The sequence below is a fragment of the Gopherus evgoodei genome, chromosome 7 (genome assembly GCF_007399415.2).
Source record: "Gopherus evgoodei ecotype Sinaloan lineage chromosome 7, rGopEvg1_v1.p, whole genome shotgun sequence".
NCBI lineage: Eukaryota > Metazoa > Chordata > Testudines > Testudinidae > Gopherus > Gopherus evgoodei.
In genome coordinates, this window is record NC_044328.1 from 50823626 (window position 1) to 50848246 (window position 24621).

Sequence of the window (24621 nt, forward strand, 5' to 3'; positions counted from 1 at the left end):
CATCCCATCCCTTCCCACCTTAGCTGGAGCGGACCAGTGGAGGATGTCTCTGGCCTGGCTGCAGCTGCTCTGGCAGGTTGGACAGCGTGGCCGCAGCCTGCCAGCCCCGGAGCTGTAGCTGCTTCGGAGGCTGTGGGGAGAGCAGCATGGTCAGAAGCGGAGAGACTCTCGCCCTGCCTCTTCCCTCCTGCTCTGCTGGTTGTGCTGCCTCTCCTTGCCCCTTCTGTTGGGGAGAGGGCCTGTGTCCCACCTCTCCCTCTCTATACCCGTTCATAAGCCGAACCCCTTCTCTGATGCTTCCCTTTTTTATTAAAATAATTTGGCTTATGAATGAGTCTATATGGTAATTAACTTCTTGTACAAGATGTAATAAATGTAAGTGTGTGGTTACCATGCAATTTAGAGTACATCTGCTTAAAATATCAAGGCTTATTCTATTGTCATATATGAAACTTATAAAGATGTGCAATACCTAACAGCAAGTGAGCTTTGCATTTAGCGAAAGCTTACTGCATCCTTCTGAGTGTTACAGGTTCCAAAATATTGTATGTTTTCTCTAAAACGTTAACTCGTTCAGCCAGAAGATAAACTTGCTCTGAAAGTTTATTTACTAAGGGCTTGTCTACACAACAAAATTAGTTGACTTAAGTTAAGTGGACCTACAGCCACCTCAGTATTTAAATTGGCTGGTGGTGGCCACACTACTCTCCTTCTGTTGGTGGTGTGTGTCCTCACCAGGAGCGATTGTGCTGACTGAAATGGGGCATTGTGGGCACTGTCATCTGTGCATGGATCACAGTTGGAGCCCACCCAGGGCTAATGGCCCCAACTGTGAGCCAGGCACTGGGCTCAGTTTCACAGCAGGGAGCCTACCAGCAGTGAAACTGACATTCTTGTCAGTTTCACAGCTGCTATTATTTCACATTTTCTTTCCAGCTCTGGCTGTAAGCCTGCATGGGGCTCACAGCTGGATTCACACCATCCCCACCCCCCAACGGCTGGAACTTCCTGGCTCTGGGGGTGATGGTTGGAGCCTGGAGACCAAATGTGATATTATATCAGCTGTCAATTTCAATGCTGGTAGGCTCCCTGGCCTATGAAATTGAACCCTGGCCTATGCTCCGGCTGTGATCCGTGGGGCGGGAGGAATAGGGGCTACTGCTGAGAACCTTGCTGCTGGGGCTGACAGCCTGGAGTGCTGACAAGCTGGCAGCCCAGAGCTCTGCCGCTGCCTCCCGGTGAGGGTTTATGAGGAAGGACAGTTTGGAGCCCTGTTGCTGCCTCCTGGTGATCGATTACTGGGGTGGGAGGAGAGCCTGAGCCCAGGTGACAGCCAGGCTTGGGCTCTCTCCCTTACCCTGCAATCTCTCACTGGGAAGCGGCAGTGGACCACCAGGTTGTCAGCCCCCTGGCAGGCTGTCAGCCAACAGGGGATGTAAGTAATGCAGTGTCTGAACAGACACTTAGTCACCCTAACTACATAGACCTAAGTGCTACACCTTTTGCAGAGGTGGAGTTAAGTTGATGTAGTGGGCAACTTACATCGGTGGGAGCACCATTGTAGTGTAGACACTGACATGGTTAGGTCGAAGTAAGCTGCCTTACGTCGACCTAACTGTAGTGTAGACCAGGCCTTAAAACAAATACCTTCAGTAGTTTTGCATATGAAAACTGTGAAGCTGAGAGTAAATTGGAAACTCATGCAAATGAGCAGCAGTCATCTTGTTCTTACCTGCAACTGTACAGGAAACCACGTAGACATTCTCCCTCTAGATCAGGGGTAGGCAACCTATGGCACGCGTGCCGAAGGCAGCACGCAAGCTCATTTTTCAGTGGCACTCGCACTGCCCGGGTCCTGGCCACCGGTTGGGGGGGCTCTGCATTTTAATTTAATTTTAAAAGAGCCTTCTTAAACATTTTAAAAACCATATTTACTTTACATACGATGATACTTTAGTTATATATTATAGACTTATAGAAAGAGACCTTCTAAAAATGTTAAAATGTATTACTGGCACGCAAAACCTTAAATTAGAGTGAATAAATGAAGACTTGGGACACCACTTCTGAAAGGATGCCAACCCCTGCTCTAGATTAATTTTGTATAGGTACAGGTTTTCTGATCCAGGTTATCTGGTAGGATAGAAATACCTTGAAATTCTTTGAGCTGTCATTAAAAAAGTGGCCGACATAACTAATAATAGGCCTATTAGATAGAGAAGAGCCCAACAAAAAACTTCAGAATGTGGGCTCCTTGAATTTTTTTCTGCAGCTAATGTTCCTTCACTCGTGTGGTGAAGAACCTGCTTTACAGTAAATTTGTTACCGGATTCTGAAAATGCTCATTGGATATGAGTTTTATTGCTTCGTAGTCAGCCTAAGCAATATCAAACTGCAAAACCAGAAAGGTGACAGGGTGGGGAAATAGCCAAGTTAGGTGTTTGATGATTACTGAAGGGAGAAGGATTCTGTTGACAAATTGTCTTTCTGAATCTAACTACAATAGCCAGATAGGCTGTTCTGATGGACTGAGTCGAATGGCTGTATTTCTAGTCAAGAATTTTTGTGTTATGAACTGTGAGTGAATATAGTGACTTATTGGTCACCAGGATTGCTATCTGAAATTTGAAGAATAATCAAAGAGTACACTTAATTTTTATAAAAATTATTTTTTCAGTTAGACTTCTGCTACTTTTCTCTGTATTACTCCTCCCACCTCCAATTTCTTCTTTTCTCCTATGATTTTTCTTGTCACCTCTCCTCCTACACACACAGCATTTTGAATGTTAATACATCAATACAATGGGTGGAGAATAGGAGTGGTGAACACTGGAGGGAGTGACCAAACCCACTCTAATGTAGCTAGTATTGACCCTTTACTTTTAGTTACTTAGGGTATGTCTACATCTACAATTTTGCAGCGCTGGTTGTTACAGCTGTATTAGTACAGCTGTATAGGGCCAGCGCTGCAGAGTGGCCACACTTACAGCAACCAGCGCTGCAAGTGGTGTTAGATGTGGCCACACTGCAGCGCCGTTGGGCGGCTTCAAGGGGGGTTCGGGGAACGCGAGAGCAAACCGGGGAAGGAGACCAGCTTCGCCGCAGTTTGCTCGCGCGTTCCCCGAACCCCCCTGCAAACCGTAGTAATAGATGGAATTTCTCCTTCAGTAATTGTCTAGAAAGGATCTAACCTGTAAGTATTCATAGAAATCCTAAGAAGGTAGATTCACTTTAGTTCTGAGCTACTCAGAATTTATCAGTGCTATACCCTTGGGGCTTATCTACACTTACAGTTTTGCAGCGCTGGTAGTTACAGCTGTGTAGGGCCAGCGCTGCAGTGTGGCCACACTGACAGCTACCAGCGTTGCAGTGTGGCCACATTTACAGCACTTGCAGCGCTGTTGGGAGTGGTGCATTGTGGGCAGCTATCCCACAGAGCACCTCGTCCCATTTTGGCGCTGTGGCTTGTGGGAAGGGGAAGGAAGTGTGCGGGTCTTTCCGCTTCCTGTCCCAACGCCCTGTGGTGCTTTGCTACACATTCCGAGCAGTTTGGCGGCATTGTGAGTCTGCAGCGTGATTTCTGAGATTTCTCTTACAAATGGAGCCTGAGCTGCTGAGGACCTTGCTGATGAATGTTGCCAGCACATCACGCATGGCAGTGGAGCTATTCCTTCAGCTGCAAAGTGACAGTGAGGAGTCAGACGATATTGAAACGCCTGACGCTGAAGACACTCAATTGCTTGTGGCAGTAACAGACGTGCTCAGCACCGTGGAACGGCGCCTTTGGGCTCGGGAAACCAGCACTCAGTGCTGGGATCACATCGTCCTGCAAGCCTGGGATGACGAGCAGTGGCTGCAGAACTTTCGGATGAGAAAAGCCACTTTCATGTCACTGTGTGCTGAGCTCTCCCCTACCCTGCGGTGCAGGGACACGAGATTGAGAGCTGCCCTGCCAGTGGAGAAGCGGGTGGCTATTGCAATCTGGAAGCTGGCAACTCCAGACAGCTACCGATCGGTGGCGAACCAGTTTGGAGTGGGAAAGTCCACCGTTGGAATGGTGCTGATGCAAGTTTGCACAGCCATTAATCGCACCCTGTTAAGAAGAACTGTGACTCTGGGGAACGTGCAGGACATTGTGGATGGCTTTGCAGAAATGGGTTTCCCTAACTGTGGAGGGGAAATAGATGGGACGCATATTCCTATTCTGTCACCACCCCACCTGGCATCAGAGTATGTTAATCGCAAGGGGTATTTCTCCGTGGTTCTGCAAGCGCTTGTGGATCACCGTGGGCGTTTCACTGACATTTACTCAGGATGGCCTGGAAAGGTGCACGATGCGCGCATCTTTCAGAACAGTTCTCTGTTCAGGAGGCTGAGGGCCAGGACTTTTTTCCCAGACCGCAAGATCACAGTAGGGGACATCGAAATGCCCACTGTGATCCTTGGAGACCCCGCGTACCCCTTAATGCCATGGCTCATGAAACCGTATACAGGGAAGCTTGACAGGAGCAAGGACCGGTTCAACTACAGGCTGAGCCGGTGCAGAATGACTGGAGTGTGCGTTTGGCCGTTTGAAAGCCCGCTGGAGGTGTCTTTATGGGAAGCTAGATTTGGGGGAAAGCAGCATCTCCGCTGTTATATCCGCGTGCTGTACCCTCCATAATATTTGTGAAGGGAAGGGTGAAAGATTCAGTGGGGAATGGACCTCCGAGGTTCGACGCCTAGAGGTTGAATTTGCACAGCCAGAGAGCAGGGCTAATAGGGAGGCCCAGGAAAGGGCTTCAAGGATTAGGGATGCTTTAAGGGAGCAATTTGATGCTGAGAGCCAACAGTAATGTTTGGTGCCATTGCTGTGCTATGTTCTACCTTGGGGTACAGTATTTACCACTTCCTGCAATAATAAAATATACTGTAAAAGCCATAAAATCCTTTATTCAAAGTACAGTACATAAAAGGCAAGGTGGGTTAGGGTGGTGGACTGTACATTCAGAGGTTTGAATATGTTCTGTTTTGATTACTGTTCAATGTCTGCTGCACTTCAGGATTACTATGCTGCAGGGTAATTGGAGTGGAGTGCACAGGGTAAGAATTATAGTTATCAGGGCTGGTAGGTGATCGTACAGGTGTTGGGGGCAGCTGGGTGTAATAAGGAACTGGCTGCTGGAGAAAGGTGTTTGGTGCAAACACTGGGGAACAAGAAAGAGAGCTTTGGGAGGGGTGTGGGTTACCACGGTACAGATCTGCCTGCATGGCTACCATAGACTCGAAAGACTCAGTTTGGCGAGCCAGGAGGCTTATCATCTGCTTTGTGGTTTTTTTGAGAGTCATTTCCTTTTTCCTGCTTTCTGTTTTCCTCCGCTCATTCATTTTCTCTCTGGATTCATACATTTTCTCTCTCCATTCCTGCGTCTTCCTACTTTCTCTGTTGTAGTGATTCATAACTGATTTGATCAATTCTTCTTTTGATTTTCGGGTTTTTTTTCTCAAGTTCTGCAAACGACGTGAGACCGGTGATCCGGCTGCATTACTCAAGGTCACTGAAAAAAACATAGATAGAAACATGTAATACACAGAGGCTACATTGTTTATTATCACACAGTGAAGGAGTTTTTAGACTTTTTGTAGCATCCTTCCCACATACCTCACATAACACAGAGAGGCCAGGGAAGCGAAGGCATGGCGAGTAATGGGGTGAGTGTTTCTGCCCCGACTGCACCTGGGAGGGGGAATTGACCAATGGGTCACTGGGGTTTATCAGCACTGGGTACAGGAGGTAGCTGGTGTCCTGCACAGGGGACAGTAGTGAACAGGAAGGTGGCGAGCTGCTGGTGGGGGGGGAGGTCCGCGTTAATGCCGGCCTGCTGGTGAGGGGGGGGAACGCACAGCTGTGCTGGCTGCCTGCTGGGAAGGGTGGGGGAACACTGGAGCGCACCGCGGGGCTGGATCCCTGCTGGGAGGGGGGTGGGGGAACACCGGAGCGCACCGCGGGGCTGGATCCCTGCTGGGAGGGGGGTGGGGGAACACCAGAGCGCACCGCGGGGCTGGATGCCTGCTGGGAAGGGGGAGGGGAGACCGGAGCGCACCGCGGGGCTAGCTAAGTGCTGGGGGGGGGGGGAGACCGGAGCGCACCGTGGGACTGGATGCCTGCTGGGAAGGGGGAGGGGAGACCGGAGGGCACTGCGGGGCTAGCTATGTGCTGGGAAGGGGGGGGGGGAGACCGCGAACCTGGTGCCCTGCACTCAAGTGTCCCTAAATTCTCAACAGGGTTTCCTACTGCCAGATATATCACTGCTGCGTGTTACCTGGGAAGAGAGGGAGGGTCTTCTACAGCAATGTGGATTCCGCCCTGGCCCCTATGCAGCTTGCCTGTGTGCAGCCATGGTCCCCCCACCCCTCGCTGCACAGTGGATCGGACGAGTTAGCCTGACCGGGACAAGGACCACGGTGGCTCTCCCGATAAACTTGAGAAAGCAAGTTGCCCACGCTCTGGCCGCAACTTTTCAAGAGATTACCGAGGCAGATTACAGAGACGTGATAGAGCAAATCAATAGGCTACTCCACGTTTAGGCATGCACGCAGGCAGCCATAACCCAGACCCTCCTCTCCCAAAACATAAAAATCTGCTTACCCCGAGCACGCTCCTCAGTTTCTTCCTCACCAGCAACTTCCTGCTGCTGCGACTGGCTAGCCTCCTCCTGGCTTGAGAAGAGCTCCTGGCTGCATGCCTCCTGGGACTCCGGGGTGTCTCCCTCCACGCCAGTAGCCTCACTGTCGGCTTCCTCTACACCCTCCCCCACTTCTCCCTGCTCTGAACTCTCCATCGTGGTCCTCGGATTGGCAGTGGGGTCACACCCAAGTATGGCATCCAGCTCCTTGTAAAAACGGCAGGTTGTGGGGGCAGCTCCTGAGCGGCAATTTCCCTCACGGGCTTTGCAGTAAGCACTCCTCAGCTCTTTTATTTTGACCCTGCACTGCAATGCATCCCGTTCATGGCCCCTTCTCAGCAAGGACTGTGATATCTGCCCATAGGTATCATAATTTCTCCTTCTGGAGCGCAGCTGTGCTTGCACAGCCTCCTCACCCCAAACACTGATGAGGTCCTGCAGCTGTGAATTGTTCCATGCTGGGGCTCGTTTGGGGCGTGGAGGCATGGTCGCTGATTGATTGAATGATTGATTGCACTCCACACCTGGCTGAGCAAACAGGAAGGGGATTTTTAAAATTCCTGGGGCATTTAAAGGAGGGGTCAGCTGACCCCAGGGCAGTGGAGTGTGCATGATTACCAGAGAGGCTTCTAAGGTATGCTGGGATACCTCCTTATACCACGGAGGTCAATAAAAGCGCTGGTGGGTGTCCACACTTGCTGACCTGCGCTGGATCCCCTATACCCAAGGCTCGACCGGGTGTACAGCCAGCGCTGCAACCAGGGAGTTGCAGCGCTGGCCGTGCTTTGCAAGTGTGGCCACATCCTAAGTTGCAGCACTGTAACCCCCTCACCAGCGCTGCAACTCTCCAGTGTAGCCAAGCCCTTGGAAAGGTCTCCAGTGTCAGACAGACAGTCATACCACTTTTTAAAGTTAGCATGTTTGTCTTAGGGAAAACAGAATTTCTCTGAACTTAAGACTTTTTTTTGTAACTGAAGCTAATTTATCACACCATGTGAAATTTTGTGATCTGATGTGGGCTAGTAATTTTAACTTAAAACAAACAAAATCATCACTTCATATGAAGCCAGTTGCTCATACTGGTACCTCTTGAACTCTTAAAGCATTCATAACTATCATCGTTCTAGCTTTTATTTCTTCATGGGGATCAGGGCACCACTATGCTAGGTATTGTGTACATACAAGTGATGGAAATAGGGCCTGCCCGAGAGAGCTCATAGTCTATGCAAACAAATGCAAAGTACAATGTAAACTCTTTTTAAAAATATTCCTGCAGTAATATTAATCCCTGATTACATACATAATCTAAATTTGTCATTTTATTTATGTTTATTGGTCAACCTTTTTATTACAGTCCGCTTTGTTTGGGTCCATTGCCTAGTTTTTAATACCTTTTCACATTGCCGTGTCTTTTCCTTCATCTGTTGCAGTTCCTTCGGAACTTCAGTTTTGGCACGTTACATCACATAAGACTTTTCCAAACCTGATACCAACACTCATCGTGAGACCCATTGGAGTTAGAGACTAATACTGTAAGCATAGACATTCTGAAGATTGACACCCTGCTTTCAAATAGCATAAAGCATAAATGTCAGCTGCTAAAATCATGTCTGAATTAAAAGCCAAAATTAAAATGCTAATTCATCTGGCATTGAACATCTGGCAGTGGTACTCTTTGGTGTCAAGTTAGCAGCAGCTTTTCCCTGCCCACCTTCATGAAATGCAGCATGATGAATAATCTATCAGTACTTTCCGTGCTCACCCTCACAGAGTGCAGCATGGCAAATCAGTGTAGAAAAGACCATGCTGTAGGCATTCATACACAGAATCCCCCAAAGACATTTCTTGTTCGGGGGAGGGAGGCCAACAACAGGCAAACAAAAACAAACCTCAGAGAATAAATATTCAGGAGATGTATACTGCATGTTGTGGACTAGAGCTATGGAAGATTCCAGATCCCTTAAACAAGCTATAGCTATATATCCCTTCTCATGCATCCTGTGAGTGTGTACTAGAAGGAGAGAGATTTTTGTGCCACACCTAAAAGACTGGGAAAGTACCGGGCCATGTCTTAACTATTGGGCTGTCATTCCCACCTGTGAGTCTCCAGGTCCTAATGTCCTGGTTATTGTTCTCAGCTTCTGTTACATGTTGCCATGCCTCACTACCACTTCTACCACCTTCCCCTAGATGGCTATGGAGTAATAAAAGGGACTGGGACAGCAGTCCAGATGTGGAAGAACTGGCTGGCAGTGTGTGGCTTCTTGGCCCACAATTTCTTTCTTTGCGTACTACATGTCCCCTAGCCTCCAGAGTTCCTTGGTGTGCACCAATCAGAATTTATGGTGGTGTCACTACCAAAAATAAGTGTGCCTTTTTCCCTGGTGGTAAAGGACATGTTTCTAATTGGGGAAAACTTTTGTCTGAAAGAGAGACATTCCACTATAGGCCCTACACAGACAGCCAAGTCTAGGCAGGCATAATTTTAGCTTCCTCCTTTGGGCAGAAAAACTATTGGGAGCATCAGGCCAACAAGAATAAATAAACAAAAGAAAACTGTCATCTGACACCATAAGCATCTCCCACGTTTCCACAAACTGTGCCCAATTGGGTGGGACAGTATTGCAAGTATAGATTCTCTCAACCTATTTTTAAAAAAAAATCTCATAGCCTAAGGGCTCCTGCTTGATGAAGAGGAGGAATCAGGGCAGGCATACAGTCATCCTAGATCTCCTGCAGATGAGAGCAATTGAAGCTGTCTCTCTTCAGAGGAAACAAGGCCTTATTCTGTATTGTTCAGATGCTCGGTGGGGTGGGGTGGGAAGTGAAGGGACAGAAGGCTACAAAGTACATCTCAGCATCAAATATCTCAGCAGATCCATTAAAAAAAATGATGGAAAACTAAATCGTATGGTTGACTGGCTCAAAATTAGGCAAAAAGTAGATCATTCAGAATGGGACCTACACCTGGAGGTGTTTCATCTCCTGGTAAAGAAATTTAGTCTCTCAGACATCATCTGTTTGCCTCCTACCTGAATCACAAGGTTTCAGTCTTATTCTCTTGCTGAAGGAATCACACAGCTAAGGCAACAGATGTCTTGTTGCAAAGATGTACAAAGGGACTCGTATGCCTTCCCTCGCTTTTCCTATACACACCAGAATGCTACAAAAGATCAGGAGAGAGGCAGCAATGGTAATTTTGGCCAATTACTAGTTTCATCAGCCAGAGAGAGCTGTTGTTGCTTCATTAGTCTCCATATCCATTTTTTTAATGTCAGCTTAAAGAATTTTAAGGTGTTTCTATCCTACCAGATAACCTGGATCAGAAAACCTACACCTATACAAAATTAATCTAGAGGGAGAATGACTGTTCCTGTGGTCAGCTGGCAGCGTGCTGGGAGTAGGGCTTTGTGTAATACAGAAACTGCTTAACTGTGTTTCCAATCTAGCAGTAAGCGTGGGAAGGAAGGACATTGTTTCCAGTTCCTAGGAATCGAGTGAGTACTTTGGGGATAGAATGGCTGAGAAACATTGGCTCATGGGGATTGTGGGATAGTAAGAACATAAGACTGGCCATACTGGGTCAGACCAAAGGTCCATCCAGCACAGTATCCTGTCTACCAACAGTGGCCAATGCCAGGTGCCCCAGAGAGAGTGAACCTAACAGGTAATGATCAAGTGATCTCTCTCCTGCCATCCATCTCCATCCTCTGACAAACAGAGGCTAGACACACAATTCCTTACCCATCGTGGCTAATAACCATTAATGGACTTAGCCTCCATGAATTTATCTAGTTCTCTTTTAAACCTTGTTATAGTCCTAGCCTTCACAACCTCCTCAGGCAAAGAGTTCCACAGGTTAAAAATAAAATGCAGATACACCAATCTCCTAGAACTGGAAGAGACCTTGAAAGGTCATTGAGTCCAACCCCCTGCCTTCACTAGCAGGATCAAGTACTGATTTTTGCTGCAGATCCCTAAGTGACCCCCTCAAGGATTGAACTCACAACTCTGGGTTTAGCAGGCCAATGCTCAAACCACTGAACTATTCTGTGCCCCCCCCCCCCCCATGACTGTGTGCTGTGTGCTGTGTGAAGTGTGAACAATTTCCTTTTATTTGTTTTAAACCTGCTGCCCATTAATTTCATTTGGTGGCCCCTAGTTCTTATGGGAACAAGTAAATAACTTTTCCTTATTCACTTCTCACCTCTCATAATTTTATATACCTCTATCGTATCCCCCATATTCTCCTCTTTTCCATGCTGAAAAGTCCTAGCCTCTTTAATCTCTCCTCCTATGGGACCCATTCCAAACCCCTAATCATTTTAGTTGCCCTTTTCTGAACCTTTTCTAATGCCAATATATCTTTTTTTGAGATGAGGAGACCACATGTGTACACAGTGTTCAAGATGTGGGCGTACCATGGATTTATATAAGGGCGATAAGATATTCTCCATCTTATTTGCTATCCCTTTCTAATGATTCCTAATATCCTGTTTGCTTTTTTGACTACCACTGCACACTGCGTCTTCAGAGAAGTATCCATGATGACTCCAAGATCTCTTTCCTAATTAGTTGTAGCTAAATTAGCCCCCCATCATATGGTATGTATAGTTGGGGTTATTTCTTCCAATGTGCATTACTTTACATTTATTAAATTTCATTTGCCATTTTGTTGCCCAATCACTTATTTGTGAGATCTTTTTGAAGTTCTTCACAGTGTTGGCAGAATATCCAAACATGAATCTGGGGACTCAGGCGTGACCTGTGTCCACACTGCAAAAAGACTGGGCTTAGACCTGAGGCCCAGTGGACAAAGTATTAAGACTTGTTACTGCAGTCTGTAAGAGAAACTTGATTATGGAATGAGTATTTAAGTTTGAGTGCTGGTGGTGAAAATACAATAGCATTTAGGATTTCATCCAGTATTTTAGTCAACATTAAAGCAATTAATGGAAATCAACATCTGATAAATGAATACTTTAAAACAACTAAGTAAATCAGGTATTACTTTGGACCAGGTCTACAGACAAAAGAGAGGCTTTCTATAAGAAAGAGTGCATGAGGTTAGAAAGTATGGCAGGGGGGCTGGCATCCTCTCATAGCATGTTCTAGTAACAAGATCATATTTACCTGTTTTCATAGTTGGCATGTGTTAAACTCAGATTCTCAAGTAACAAAGATCTTTATTCCCTTGTGTCAAGATTAACTATTATATCAGTTAAACTTTTACTGTTAGTACTTTTACTTAAGTGTGTCAGTCACTTAATTATCTGATCTCTTATTCAGAACAAAGTACTAGGTTTTGTTTGATTTTAGACCTTTTAAAGGCAGACAATATAGGATAGCCTTTTTAATGTCTTTTCGGCATTGAAAAGCAAACCCCAACAGTAATGGTGTGTCACTGGGAGTGGAGGGAATGGGTTTAAGAACTAGCTTGTGCTGTGAAGGACTCAAAGATGATAGAGACTAACTGTTTGACTTTAACGTATGTATTTGTTCTCTATCCTGAACTTCATTGTGTCCCGCTTATAGATTTGAGGCTGTGAATACCCGCCCTATTTAAATTCCCTTGTAAAGATTCTTTTGACAGTCAGTAGTAGTATTATTTTATTCAAATATCAGTTAGGTCTCTGATGTTAGACGTTTTCTGGATGAAAGCTAACAACTTAATGTAGCATTTGTCCAAGAGCTTGCTGACCTTTATACATTGAGTTTATAATTTCCTGATGTGACACTCAGACACATCCTTACGTTATTACTAATAAGTGCTCCGGACCTTGTTTGAATATAGCACATCTGTGACACTGCAGATGAAACATGAGTATTTCAGTTGTCCCAGACTGCTTTGCCAAGTTGTTATGTTTTATATGGTGAAAGTCCTGTGCATTTGAAAGAAGTTTGGGGATTCTCTGAACAACTTTCACTGCAGATTGTAACTATAGCAGCTGTTTCCTAATAAAATAGTTGCTTTGGGGAATATGGCTTTCCTTCATATAGATCGGAATGACATATTATTGTATTAAGTGTTCTGAGAAGCTTTCTGTGGCACGTTTACTGATCTTAAAATATATGCTGTGCACTATTAGGTTTTGCCTGAAGAATTTTTGTTACAGAGGTGCAGTTAAGTTTTAGGCTAACACCTTGTTATAATTCTGGTTCTTGGATTTTTAACAGTCTCTTTTCACCCCTGCCAAACTGAAACTGATCTGCCTAAATCTTTACATGCTGCATGTTAGTCCAGGGTAGATTTTTGTTTGTTTATAAGTTAGGGCAAAATGGACAAGGATATTAGCTAAAAAAATAGGATTTTAAACTTTTTGATAACTTTTTAACACTGTATTGTCTCATTTCCTAAAAAAACAACAAAAACCCATTGGCCTATAATTCTAAATTTGTTTTATTCTGTTGGTTTTAGTTAGGTGTGATCTATTTTTGGAGGTGTGAGCTTGGCTGTTACATTATTTAGCTATGAGCTTTAGTTTGCATGCGTGTTATAGTCTGTGTGGCCTATGTGGGCTTCAGAAGTATGCATCAAGCAGGTTTGTAATGTTTCTGCAGAACTTCTAAGATACAAAAGAAGAGTTAGGAGGATCTAAACTCTGCAGAAAGGACCCAGGAGATGGAGGGTATGAGGGGCTGATCTCCAGTGGAACAGTACCTAACCTCCAGGGAGAGATTGAGCGTGAATGCTGCTTCATTTTCCTTCTGATAAATTTAAGGATGCTCTCCTGAAGAGAGCGAGCTCATCGAATGGAGGAATAAGTGGCAGCCAACCTCTGTCCTCTGGAACTCTGTGGAGAAGGGGTGCTGCTGGATGATTTGATTACTCTTTAAAAAACCCATCTTGTTTGTCTTGTAGTAAAGGTTGAAAAAGTGAAAGAGAAGCTGAAAGGTTGGGGTGATAGTCACCCGCAACCAATAGTGTGTGTGTTTTTTTTAAGTTTAATTGTTGCCTGTTGTAGGCTGGGCATTTCTTAATGTGATCCAAGAAAAAAATGCTTGGATCCAAAATAACGTGGCTTCCAAACTTGGTACAAAGGAAACAAAGAAAGGAACATATGGCACTATGCCGGCACAGTTTCAGTGAAGGTAATGCGGTTTAGTAAGCTATATACAGTACTTTTGAGGTCTGGGTGACAGATGAAAAGGATTACCCTAATTTTTTTAAAATTTTTTTACAGTATTCTAAGAGCAAAGAGAAATAGTTGTAGCTTTCAATATGGAAACTTCCAATTTTTTGCAATGTCTTTTTTCACAGCAAGCAAGGGCAGAACAGGAAGAGGAGTTCATCAGTAATACTCTGTTTAAGAAGATTCAAGCTTTGCAGAAGGAGAAAGAGACACTTGCAGTAAACTATGAAAAGGAAGAAGAATTTCTCACTAATGAACTCTCAAGGAAACTGATGCAGGTAATTGGTTTCTCAGCTTGTATTTCTCCTCACAGACCCCAAAGGACAAGCTTAAAGAGGCGAGTTTAAACTTTGTTCTTGTTACCATATTTTCAGTAAAAGGGATGTGGCTAGCTTACCTATAGCTCAAAACTAACACTTTGTAGAGGAAAAAACAAATCTCCTTTCTTTTTTTAAAATCTCAATAGAAAGGTGGGTTGTTTTTTTTTTGTAAACAATTTGCAACTCAGGTTTTGTAGACTGAGAACTGGATTGAAAGTGAAGCAATTATGTTGATTTTCATTGTCCGTACTGAGATAGAAAAGTAAACTGGATTTTAAAAAATCTTTGAGTTCTAATACTCCAAGCTTTTGTTAGTAAGGCAGGTGAATAATCTTATTTACAGTACTTGATTTTAAATTAACTGTGCATATGTGACCCAGATAGAATGCTTTGTTAAGATGGATAGCAGCACTGGAGTCTTGGCTAGGAAATGTTATCCACATTTTTTAAAATATGTATGTTTGATATTTTTAGTGATTTATGGCCTCTTCTTCTAGTAACACTTATAATACGTAATTTATTAGTATTTCATTAACGCAACTTGCAAATGAAATTTAATAGTATATTAACAAAACTTATTTCTGCACATTCTAAGCATTTTTAACATTCTATAACTATAACCTTAAGGCATATTTAATTCTATAGGATAGTGAGAAATATATTGTTGTAAACTATATTATGGCTAATCTCCTCTGGCACCTTCAGTATTGAGAGATGAGCTAATTAATGAGTGACTGCCACTTATTGGTTGTCCCTACCTCATTCATTAACATAAATGTTAGGAGTTAAGGTTTTCTATATTTTGTGGGCATACTATTTCTTCCCACTGTTTTATAGTAATTTAGTCTAATTCACAAATATAAGCTTTCAGAATTATCCTTTTCTATGAACAATATAGTAGCATTTTTAGTGTGCATGGAAGGAGAGGCATTAAGTATTCTCCTCTTGTCAAAGTAATATGTAGTTTTCCTTAAACACACTGGAACATCTTTAGTGCAGTAGCTCTGGAAAACAGCATGAAGGGCTAGTGCATTTATTTCACTCAGTAGAGTACTTAAATTTCTAATATAAAACCGAGATGCTTTGAACCAAACCCACCACCATCTACAGCAAAATAAAACCTCATACAAAATAGCTTAAGTGAAATACAAAATAGCTTAAGTGAAAAATATAACTTGATTTAATTGGCTGAAATGACTTCAAACCTATGTAATCTCTTGATGCACATGGGACTCCACAATTTCCTTAGCAACCAAATTACTGTACCAAATGTAATTTATAGCTCTGTTTTATTTGTAAGTAAAAATTTTGTCTTTCTGTTTCTTAGAGTTCAGCTGCTCTATTGGTGTTTCAATCCCTCTGTCAGGAAGGACAGGGACTGTTTTAAAAGTGTATAGGTTGTATAGACTTAACCATTGTGACATTAGGTGCATATTACAGAAATTAAAATAAACTTCCTGTCTACAACTGTCACAAACTGAACATATTTACATGTTCCAGAAAGTCAGAAGAGTTAACTACATACAGTTAGTGTTCTAGCAAACCATGATTTGGTAATATGCTACAAAAAGAGCGGTCATGCACTTTCAGTTTCTTTCATCTGGGAATCCTGAAAGACACTGGCATGGGGAAAAAGATTCTGTCCCAAAGAGAAGTTTAGCAAAATGAGGAACTTAATTCAAAAGAAGCAAACCATTAAAGATATACCCTCAGTATTTTTAGTCAGAGTCCTTTGGGACTGATGTTCTCCTGCAGATATTGAAAAATGTGTTGGACATCTGAGTCAGAGGACTAACAGACTACCCAGAGATAAAGGAAACTGCTCCACTGCGCGGACTGTTACTTATAGTTTTAACTAGCAGCTTCAGAGGGAAACCAATATTCTTGTAAATTTCCTTCTGCTGCTGCTTATCAAAAGGAAGAGCTAGCTGGAGCAGCTAAAATCGCTAGCAGAGTCAGTAAAACAAAACTGCAGTGATTAACCTTTCAAAGGTGAACCAAATGTAAACTTCACCACCTAAGCTAGAATGCTTAGGACTAAGTTCTCTTGTTTCTTTGTGCTGCTCTGGTGGCTAGTGTAACTAGAAACTAGCTAAACCTTAGCTAGGGATTCCCCCAATAGGTCAGTCATAACAGGGAATAGAGCTGATATAGACCGTGCCTACGGTGCCTTTCTGCTAGCCAAAGTGTTGGGAATGCTCTCTGGACGGAGCTCCCTGAAATCAAATGGTGGGCAATATTGTTTAAAAAAGAAAACCAAAAGCAAAAACAAACAGACAGAACCCTGACACCATGTGCCCCCTTTGGAAACTAATTTGGTAATAGAAAGTAGATCCAAAAAGGTAAAAATCAGACTACACTGTATTTACCAGTACTCAGCCTCAAGTCTGAATTTTAGTTTGCAGACACCTCACGCCCCAACTCCCGTTCAGTCCAGTGAGATTAGTTTCACTCTAGTTTTTGACAATCTAGATTAATTCCTGATTGACCATAATGTCAGCTCAGAAGATTTTAGTGCTTACTGTCTTATTCGCTGAAAATTGTACCGTAGTTTTCCAAAAAGATTAATGACTAGATAATAGTACTGCCGTGAGTGCAGGAGACTGGACTGGATGGCCTCTCGTGGTCCCTTCCAGTCCTATGATTCTGTGTCCTAAAGCTCCCAGGAATATTTCAGTCAAAGTCAGGGTGTTATCCTCCCCTTCCTACTACCAACTCAGTTGACCTGAAAGAGAGAATCTATTCTACCCTTGTTGTTGATGGTGATAAAATTGTGCCTATGAAGAACAAATACCACCAGATGTCCCATTTATTGTTTCTGGCCAACCAACCACAATGTAAAGAGGAAAAAATAATCTTTTTCATGGTATAATGCAAGATGTAGATCTATCTGTATCACAGAAAACTTACCCAGCCATAAGTATTATGGTACATAAGTCTGGATGCACTGCATTCTTCATGCTGAAAAAGCACATGCTTCAGTAGAGGAAGTATGTGAAGTAGTCGTTTGTTCTTCCCTCTATACTTTCACAAAGGATTGTATTTTGTACTTTTTGTTCTCCCGCAATATTTTTTGGAAACTTCTTTGCTGTTTTAAAGCAATAATGCTTAACCTAAAAAAAAACAAAAAACTTCATATGTCTAGTTGTACGTCTAGTACAAACCTGTTCACCAGAACAGGTCATGGCTTGATTATATCCCAGATATAATTTGAACTACCAGTCATACGCTGGAATGAGAAAACAAAGGTGTGGGAGCACATTTCCCCAACCACTATTATTATGCTGAACAGTATATAAGGCACAACATGAAAATGGTCCCTGTCCTGAAGAGCTTATGCTACAGAATTATAAAGTTCTCCTCTTTTGAAATATCTTGCCCTGCCCTTTTTCTAGGGTGATCTTGGATTTGGGCAGTTAGTACTAAAATATACACTAATTGTATATAATTTTCTTAGGTAGTTATGAATTGAAGTTAATTTTAAAGTTGATGAGGTTTGCCGATCATTATTTGGCTAATAGCATGTCAGTTACTGATGACTCTGATCTACCTCTATTTATGAAAAGGGATGTTTGCATTCATATGTATGAATGACTGTTTCTGAGAAGAGAAAATTATGGTACTGTAAAGCAAATTCTCCATTTAATAGAAGAAATGGGAATAGAAGTGAATGTCTGTAATATGGTCAAGTTAATGCTTACAAAATATTCTGGACACAGGCACATGGCACGCATACCTACCCCACGTGGTATTCCCACAGGGACCATCACTTGAAGAACCAAGAATTGCAAAAGTTAAGCTGCTATAAAAGCAATCTGTTGTCTCTTGGCCCACATGTGCTTCAAAGCAAACCAAAGGCATAAAAGTTCTCTGCAGTTCTTTCATGCCACCACATGGTCTGAGTTGGAATCTCCTAGAACATCTCGGAGAACATATTTGCTCGTCTCATCAGTATTCATCCCTCCTATTTAGTCGGTCTTTATTCCGGGATGGCTGAGGCTATCCCAGCGTGTCAGAGTTGTTCTCCCATCCCACCTGCCAACCTTGGGGCACAACCGTTGGTACTGTCAGTTCCACTGGTAATAAGGGATCCGGTTTTCTTTTCAAATGAGTCTGAGGCTTCGCCCCCCCCCCCCCCCCCCCCGGAGCCTTTGCAGCATCGGACAGAGGTACAGAGGTGGCATGAGACAGGACCTCCAGAAGATCAGAGTTCCAGCCTCCAACCAAATAAAGTTGGTCAAAAGATGGTACCCTGTGCCATGGGATCCTCCTCTACCAATTAATCCATCCTACTGGCAATATTGGGGACCATGGAAACCCAACCCTAGACACCCAGGATCAGTGTAGGAGTCCTGTTTGACATTGCCCAGGCACTCACAATTGGACCTGTTGAAATATTCAGAAGGGGAAGGTGAGTTGGATCCCTGAGTGATTGCATCATCTTCACTGGATATGGTGGTTACCCCGTCTTCTCAATTTTCACCAGACGACTTTAAACAATATCAAGAGCTAATGCACAGGGTGGCTGCAGAGCTACAACTTCAGCTTGAGGAAGTCCAGGAACCTGAGCACAGTTTACTAGACATTCTGCAGCCTTCCAGTCCCAGTTGAGTGGCCCTCCCCATCAACAAGGCCATCGTGGATCCAGCAAAGATGGGTTGGCATGCTTATTCTTGTGCTCCCAACCCTAAGAGGGCTGAGACGCACTATTTTGTTCCATCCACACTCTGTTCCCTACTCTTTGGAGGTGCAGGCAGCTACAGAGAGGTCCAGGCAACAACACCCAAAGGCAACTCCCTCTGATAAGGGACAGAAGCAACTTGACCTTTTCAGGAGAGAGGTCTTTTTATCCACCTCCCTCCAGTTTGAATTCTGATTCAAATTATCAGGCCCTCTTGACCAAATATGATGTTACTAGTTATAATTTTTTTTAATGTAAAGACAAGCTCCCAGAGGAGGAAGGGGCCACTTTGAGGCCTTAGTGGACGAGGGCAGATTGGTGGTCAAAACTTCCTTCCCAGCTGCGGTGGATGTAGTAGATAGTGCACGTGGCAAGGAGGATGGCTATAGTCATTGTTATAAGGAGAGACTTGTTGTCACAATCCTCAGGATTTCCTAGTGAGGTGGGAGAGTACCATCCAAGATCTTCCCTTTGATACTGTTAACCTATTCCACAAGAAGGCAGATGAGTCTCTGCGCTCCCTCAAAGTCTCAAGTACAGCGCTTAGCTCGCTGGATATTTATACTTCTCTTCCTAAGAGAAAACACCATAGGTGGGGTAAAGGGCCCTCCTTAGCGGTTTTACCACCACCATCCTCAGTAGTTACTGTGCAAGAGACAGAGGGCTTATAGACCTAGGAACCCAACCTCTGCAATGTCCACCGGCACATCATACTGTAACTCTCAGATGAAGAGTTTCTCTTTATGGGACTGTTGAGACCTGTATCCTTTGTTGATGTCCCTTTATTCCCCTCCTCTGACACTGGGAGCCCACGTATCCTATTTGCCAAAAACTGGAGTGTCCTAACTATAGACAAATGGATATTGGAGATTATTCATGGCAGTTATCTGAATGAGTTTCTGGTACCTCCTCTCCACAAATCCCCCCTTTCCCAGTTGTTTTTCAGGGACCACTTTCATGAGGCAATTCTACAGCAAGATCTCCTAAGGGAAGCCACGGAGAAGTGAAGGGATTCTATTCCCCTTACTTCTTGATTCCCAAGAAGAATGGGAGGTGAAAGCCAGTTCTTGAGCTGAGACAGCTGAACGGGTTCATTCAAAAAGTAAAATTCCACATGATATCCTTGGTATCAATAATTCCCTCGTTAGAGGAAGACACATGATTTATGGCTCTCAGTATGAAAGATGCATATTTTAACAGATATCCACCCAGCCCACAGCAGTTTCCTTAGGTTCCTCTTTGATTATGAGCATTACCATTTCAGAGTCTTTTCCTTTGGCCTAGCTGTAGCACCCAGGGTCTTACACGAAGGTTTTTTCAGTAGTGGCAGCTTGGATGAGAAGACAGGGATTTAGTCTTCCTTTACCTCAGCAACTGGCTTCTGACGGGCAGTTCCTACAGAGAAGTCCAGTGGGCAGCCAGTACCCTGCTCAGCCTTCTGCCTTCCATGGATGTCTGCATCATTCATGAAAAGTCCACATTGCTTCCCACAAGATTCCTAAATTTTATAGGTGTGATAGTGGGCTCAACTATAGCAAGAGTGTATCTACCTCTGAAGAGGCAGATACACTTTGTCCTGTCTCAGGGACTCTTTCTGCCCTGCCCACCCCCACTAACATGATACACTACTGCGGCGATCTGGAAGCCTACTTTTGCTGTCTCCGACTCAAAGAATGCTTCCAGGGTAACACTGAACAGCCCACTGATACAGTTACCCTCCCACCAACAGCACAAGAAGAAAAACTCCACATGGACTTCCCCTGAGGGTCGAAACAACAGTCTGGACCTATACATAGAATGCCTCCGCCGACGTGCACAGGCAGAAATTGTGGAAAAACAACATTGCTTGCTTCATAACCTCAGTCGTGCAGAACGCAATACCATCCACAGCCTCAGAAACCACTCTGACATTATAATCAAAGAGGCTGATAAAGGAGGTGCTGTTGTCATCATGAACAGGTCTGACTACCAAAAGGAGGCCGCCAGGCGACTCTCCAATACCAAATTCTACAGGCCACTTTCCTCAGATCCCACTGAGGAATACACTAAGAAACTACACCATCTACTCAGGACACTCTCTACACTAACACTGGAACAAATCAACATACCCTTAGAGCTCCAACCAGGGTTATTCTATCTACTACCCAAGATCCACAAACCTGGAAATCCTGGATGCCCCATCATCTTGGGCATTGGCACTCTCACTGAAGGACTGTCTGGATATGTGGACTCTACTCAGACCCTGTGCCACCAGCACTCCCAGCTATCTCCGTGACACCACTGATTTCCTGAGGAAACTACAATGCATTGGTAACCTTCCAGAAAACACCATCCTAGCCGCCACGAATGTAGAGGCTCTCTACACAAACATCCCACACACAGATGGAATACAAGCTGTCAGGAACAGTATCCTTGATGATGCCACAGCACAACTGGTTGCTGAGCTCTGTGCCTTTATCCTCACACACAACTATTTCAAATTTGATGACAATATATACCTCCAGATCAGTGGCACCGCTGTGGGCACCCACATGGCCCAACAATATGCCAACATTTTTATGGTTGACCTGGAACAACGCTTCCTCAGCTCTTGTCCACTCACGCCCCTTCTCTACCTATGCTACATTGATGACATCTTCATCATCTGGACCCATGGGCAGGAGACTCTGGAAAAATTCCACCACGATTTCAACAGCTTTCACCCCACCATCAACCTCAGCCTGGACCAATCTACATGAGAGATCCGCTTCCTAGACCCCACGGTGCAAATAAGTGATGATCACATTAATACCGCCCTATACCGAAAACCTGCCGACCGCTATGCCTACCTTCATGCCTCCAGCTTCCATCCTGGGCACGCCACATGATCCATTGTCCACAGCCAAGCACTGAGGTACAACCACATCTGCTCTAACCCGTCAGACAGAGACCGAGACCAATACCTACAAAATCTCCACCAAGCCTTCTCAAAACTACAATACCCGCACAAGGAAGTAAGGATACAGATCAACAGAGCCAGACATGTACCCAGAAGCCTCCTACTGCAAGACAAACCCAAGAAAGAAACCAACAGGACTCCACTGGCCATCACATACAGTCCCCACTAAAACCCCTCCAACGCATCATCAGGGATCTACAACCCATCCTGGACAATGATCCCACACTTTCACAGGCCTTGAGTGGCAGACCAGTCCTCACCCACAGACAACCTGAAGCATATTCTCACCAGTAACTGCACACCGCACCATAGTAACTCTAGCTCAGGAACCAATCCATGCAACAAACCTCGATGCCAACTCTGCCCACATATCTACTAGCGAAACCGTCACAGGACCTAACTAGATCAGCCACACCATCATCAGTTCATTCACCTGCACGTCCACCAATGTAATATATGCCACCATATGCCAACAGTGCCCCTCTGCTATGTACATCGGCCAAACTGGACAGTCTCTAAGGAAAAGGATAAATGGACACAAATCAGATATTAGGAATGGCAATATACAAAAACCTGTAGGAGAACACTTCAGCCTCCCTGGACACACAATAGCAGATCTTAAGGTGGCCATCCTGCAGCAAAAAAACTTCAGGACCAGACTTCAAAGAGAAACTGCTGAGCTTCCGTTCATCTGCAAATTTAACACCATCAGCTCAGGATTAAACAAAGACTGTGAATGGCTTGCCAGCTACAAAACCAGTTTCTCGTCCCTTGGTTTTCACACCTCAGCTACTGGAAGAGGGCCTCATCCTCCCTGATTGAGCTCACCTCGTTATCTCTAGCCTGCTTCTTGCTTGCTTATATATACCTGCCCCTGGAAATTTCCACTACATGCATCCGACAAAGTGGGTATTCATCCACGAAAGCTCATGCTCCAGAACGTCTGTTAGTCTATAAGGTGCCACAGGACTCTTTGCTGCTTTTACCTCTAAAGAGATTTCAGGCCATGAGTGTTCTCATATATCAGGTCAGTATAGGACCCTGGTTGTCAGTCACAACTTGCTTTTTCCTTGGCCACATGGCTTCATGCACACATTGTGCTGTTTCCCAGACATAATCTTTATAGCCTATGAGCCTGACATCTCGCTGTTTTGTTGCCCTTCTCTGATGGGTACACAGAAAGATGACAGTTCTGGCCAAAGTTTAACTCTCTCATTTGCCGTACAAAATAAGAGAAGATTGGTGTGGGGATCCCTTTCCTCACACCAACTCCTGAAGCAAGCATGGTTCCTGACACCTCTCTTGGGTTAGGTTGTTCATATGGGTGATCATATAGCACAAGGCATCTGGACCCTATGCGAGTCCGCAATACATGTCAATTCACTAGAACACCCTGCGGTTTATGTCATGTCTTCAGCACCTCCCTCCCCCCATTTTTCTGATCCAGACATGTCCAAATAATCACATGACAATGATATTTTCTATGAACAAGCTCGGGGGGGAGGGGTCTCTCCCTCTTTGTGCCTAGAGGCAGTCACCTCCTGGGACTGGTGCATCAGCCATTGCATAACTATCAGCAGTATGTATAGCAGGATTCCCTAGTTGACAAAACTCCCTAGCTGACTGCCCAAGTGGACCTTTTTTTGCCAATAATGAATGGGAGATCTAAAGTTTGGTTCTCAATGACATCTTGACCAAATGGGGAACAACAGCTTGGGACCTTTTCAACTTGTGGGAGAACAGGAAACTTTCTTGGTACTGCTCCAGAGCAGTCCTGGTTAAAGGCTTTATGGGAGGTGCCCTCTCAGTGTTGTGGAATGGTTGCCTGTTATATGCCTTTTCTCCCATCCCATTGATGCCACAAGTTCTGCAGAAGATCCACCAAGAAAGAACTTTATTCATCCTGATTGCACCCAACTGGCAAAGATAGTTCATGTTTATGGATCTTCTGATTCTCTCGTTTCCCATGAACATCCTCACTTTACTGGAGCTTCTAATACAGCACAAGCATGGGTTCAAGCACAGTCTGGGACTCCTTCAACTCAAAGCCTAGTATTTGGGCATCAGAAGTAGAGTGTTCACATTCTGAAAGGGTACAATCCATCCTTAACCAAAGCAGAAAATACTACAAAAAGCAGTTAGCAAAATGGAAGTGTTTCTCCTCTTGGGCTCAACAGTGTGAGTTGTCTCTAGAATCAGCCAGGATCCCTTCTGTCTTAGAGTATATACTTACCCTTTGGGTCTCTCACTCAGTTTTCTGTGACTTCAGTTAGCACCAATCAGTGCTTTCTATCCTCCGGTGAATAACAGTACTATATTCAGTCATCCTGTCACCACTAGATTTCTGAACGGGATTCTCAGTCCTTTCCATCAATGGGGAAGTTTGAATCTAAGTAGTACCTCAGTTTTTGTTTTATCGTCACTCACCTTTGAACATCTGACCACATGCTCTGTGGCCCATCGGTCCATAATGGTGGCCTTTCTGGTAGTCATAATAGCCAGTAGAGTTAGTGAGCTTGGAGCACTCATGGCAGACCTACCATATACTGCCTTCTATAAAGAAAAAGTCCCTTTACAGATGCTCCCCGACTTACACAATCATTCCATTCCAGAAAGCCTTGCATAACCCTAATTTTACATAAGTCAGAAATGTATATTTGTGCAGGCATAAAAAACAATTGCAACAAAATATTGCATTTACCTTAATCCTATTGTTATCCTGGCACACTGAAGGCTGCATTTTGGTGGTGGATGCCAATGGGCTTAATTTGTAAATGAGGAAGGAGAGGAGGAGACAGGCATTACATCATCAAGGTCATCAGAGGGGGCTTTGGAGGTGGAAGGCTGTGGAGATGAGGCCTTTTTCTTCTTTTCATATATCTGT

At 44.3% G+C, this 24621-nt stretch overlaps 1 protein-coding gene across 2 annotated transcripts in view; it reads left to right on the forward strand.

Annotated features, from left to right (window-relative positions):
- The window catches only part of CCDC6 (coiled-coil domain containing 6), a 76076-nt gene that overhangs the window by 10663 nt on the left and 40792 nt on the right, over positions 1–24621 (forward strand). For both annotated transcript variants that reach the window (XM_030568731.1, XM_030568733.1), the window contains one exon: positions 13927–14076. In XM_030568731.1, coding sequence (XP_030424591.1) covers positions 13927–14076 — 150 coding nt within the window. The remainder of the gene's footprint in view (positions 1–13926; positions 14077–24621) is intronic.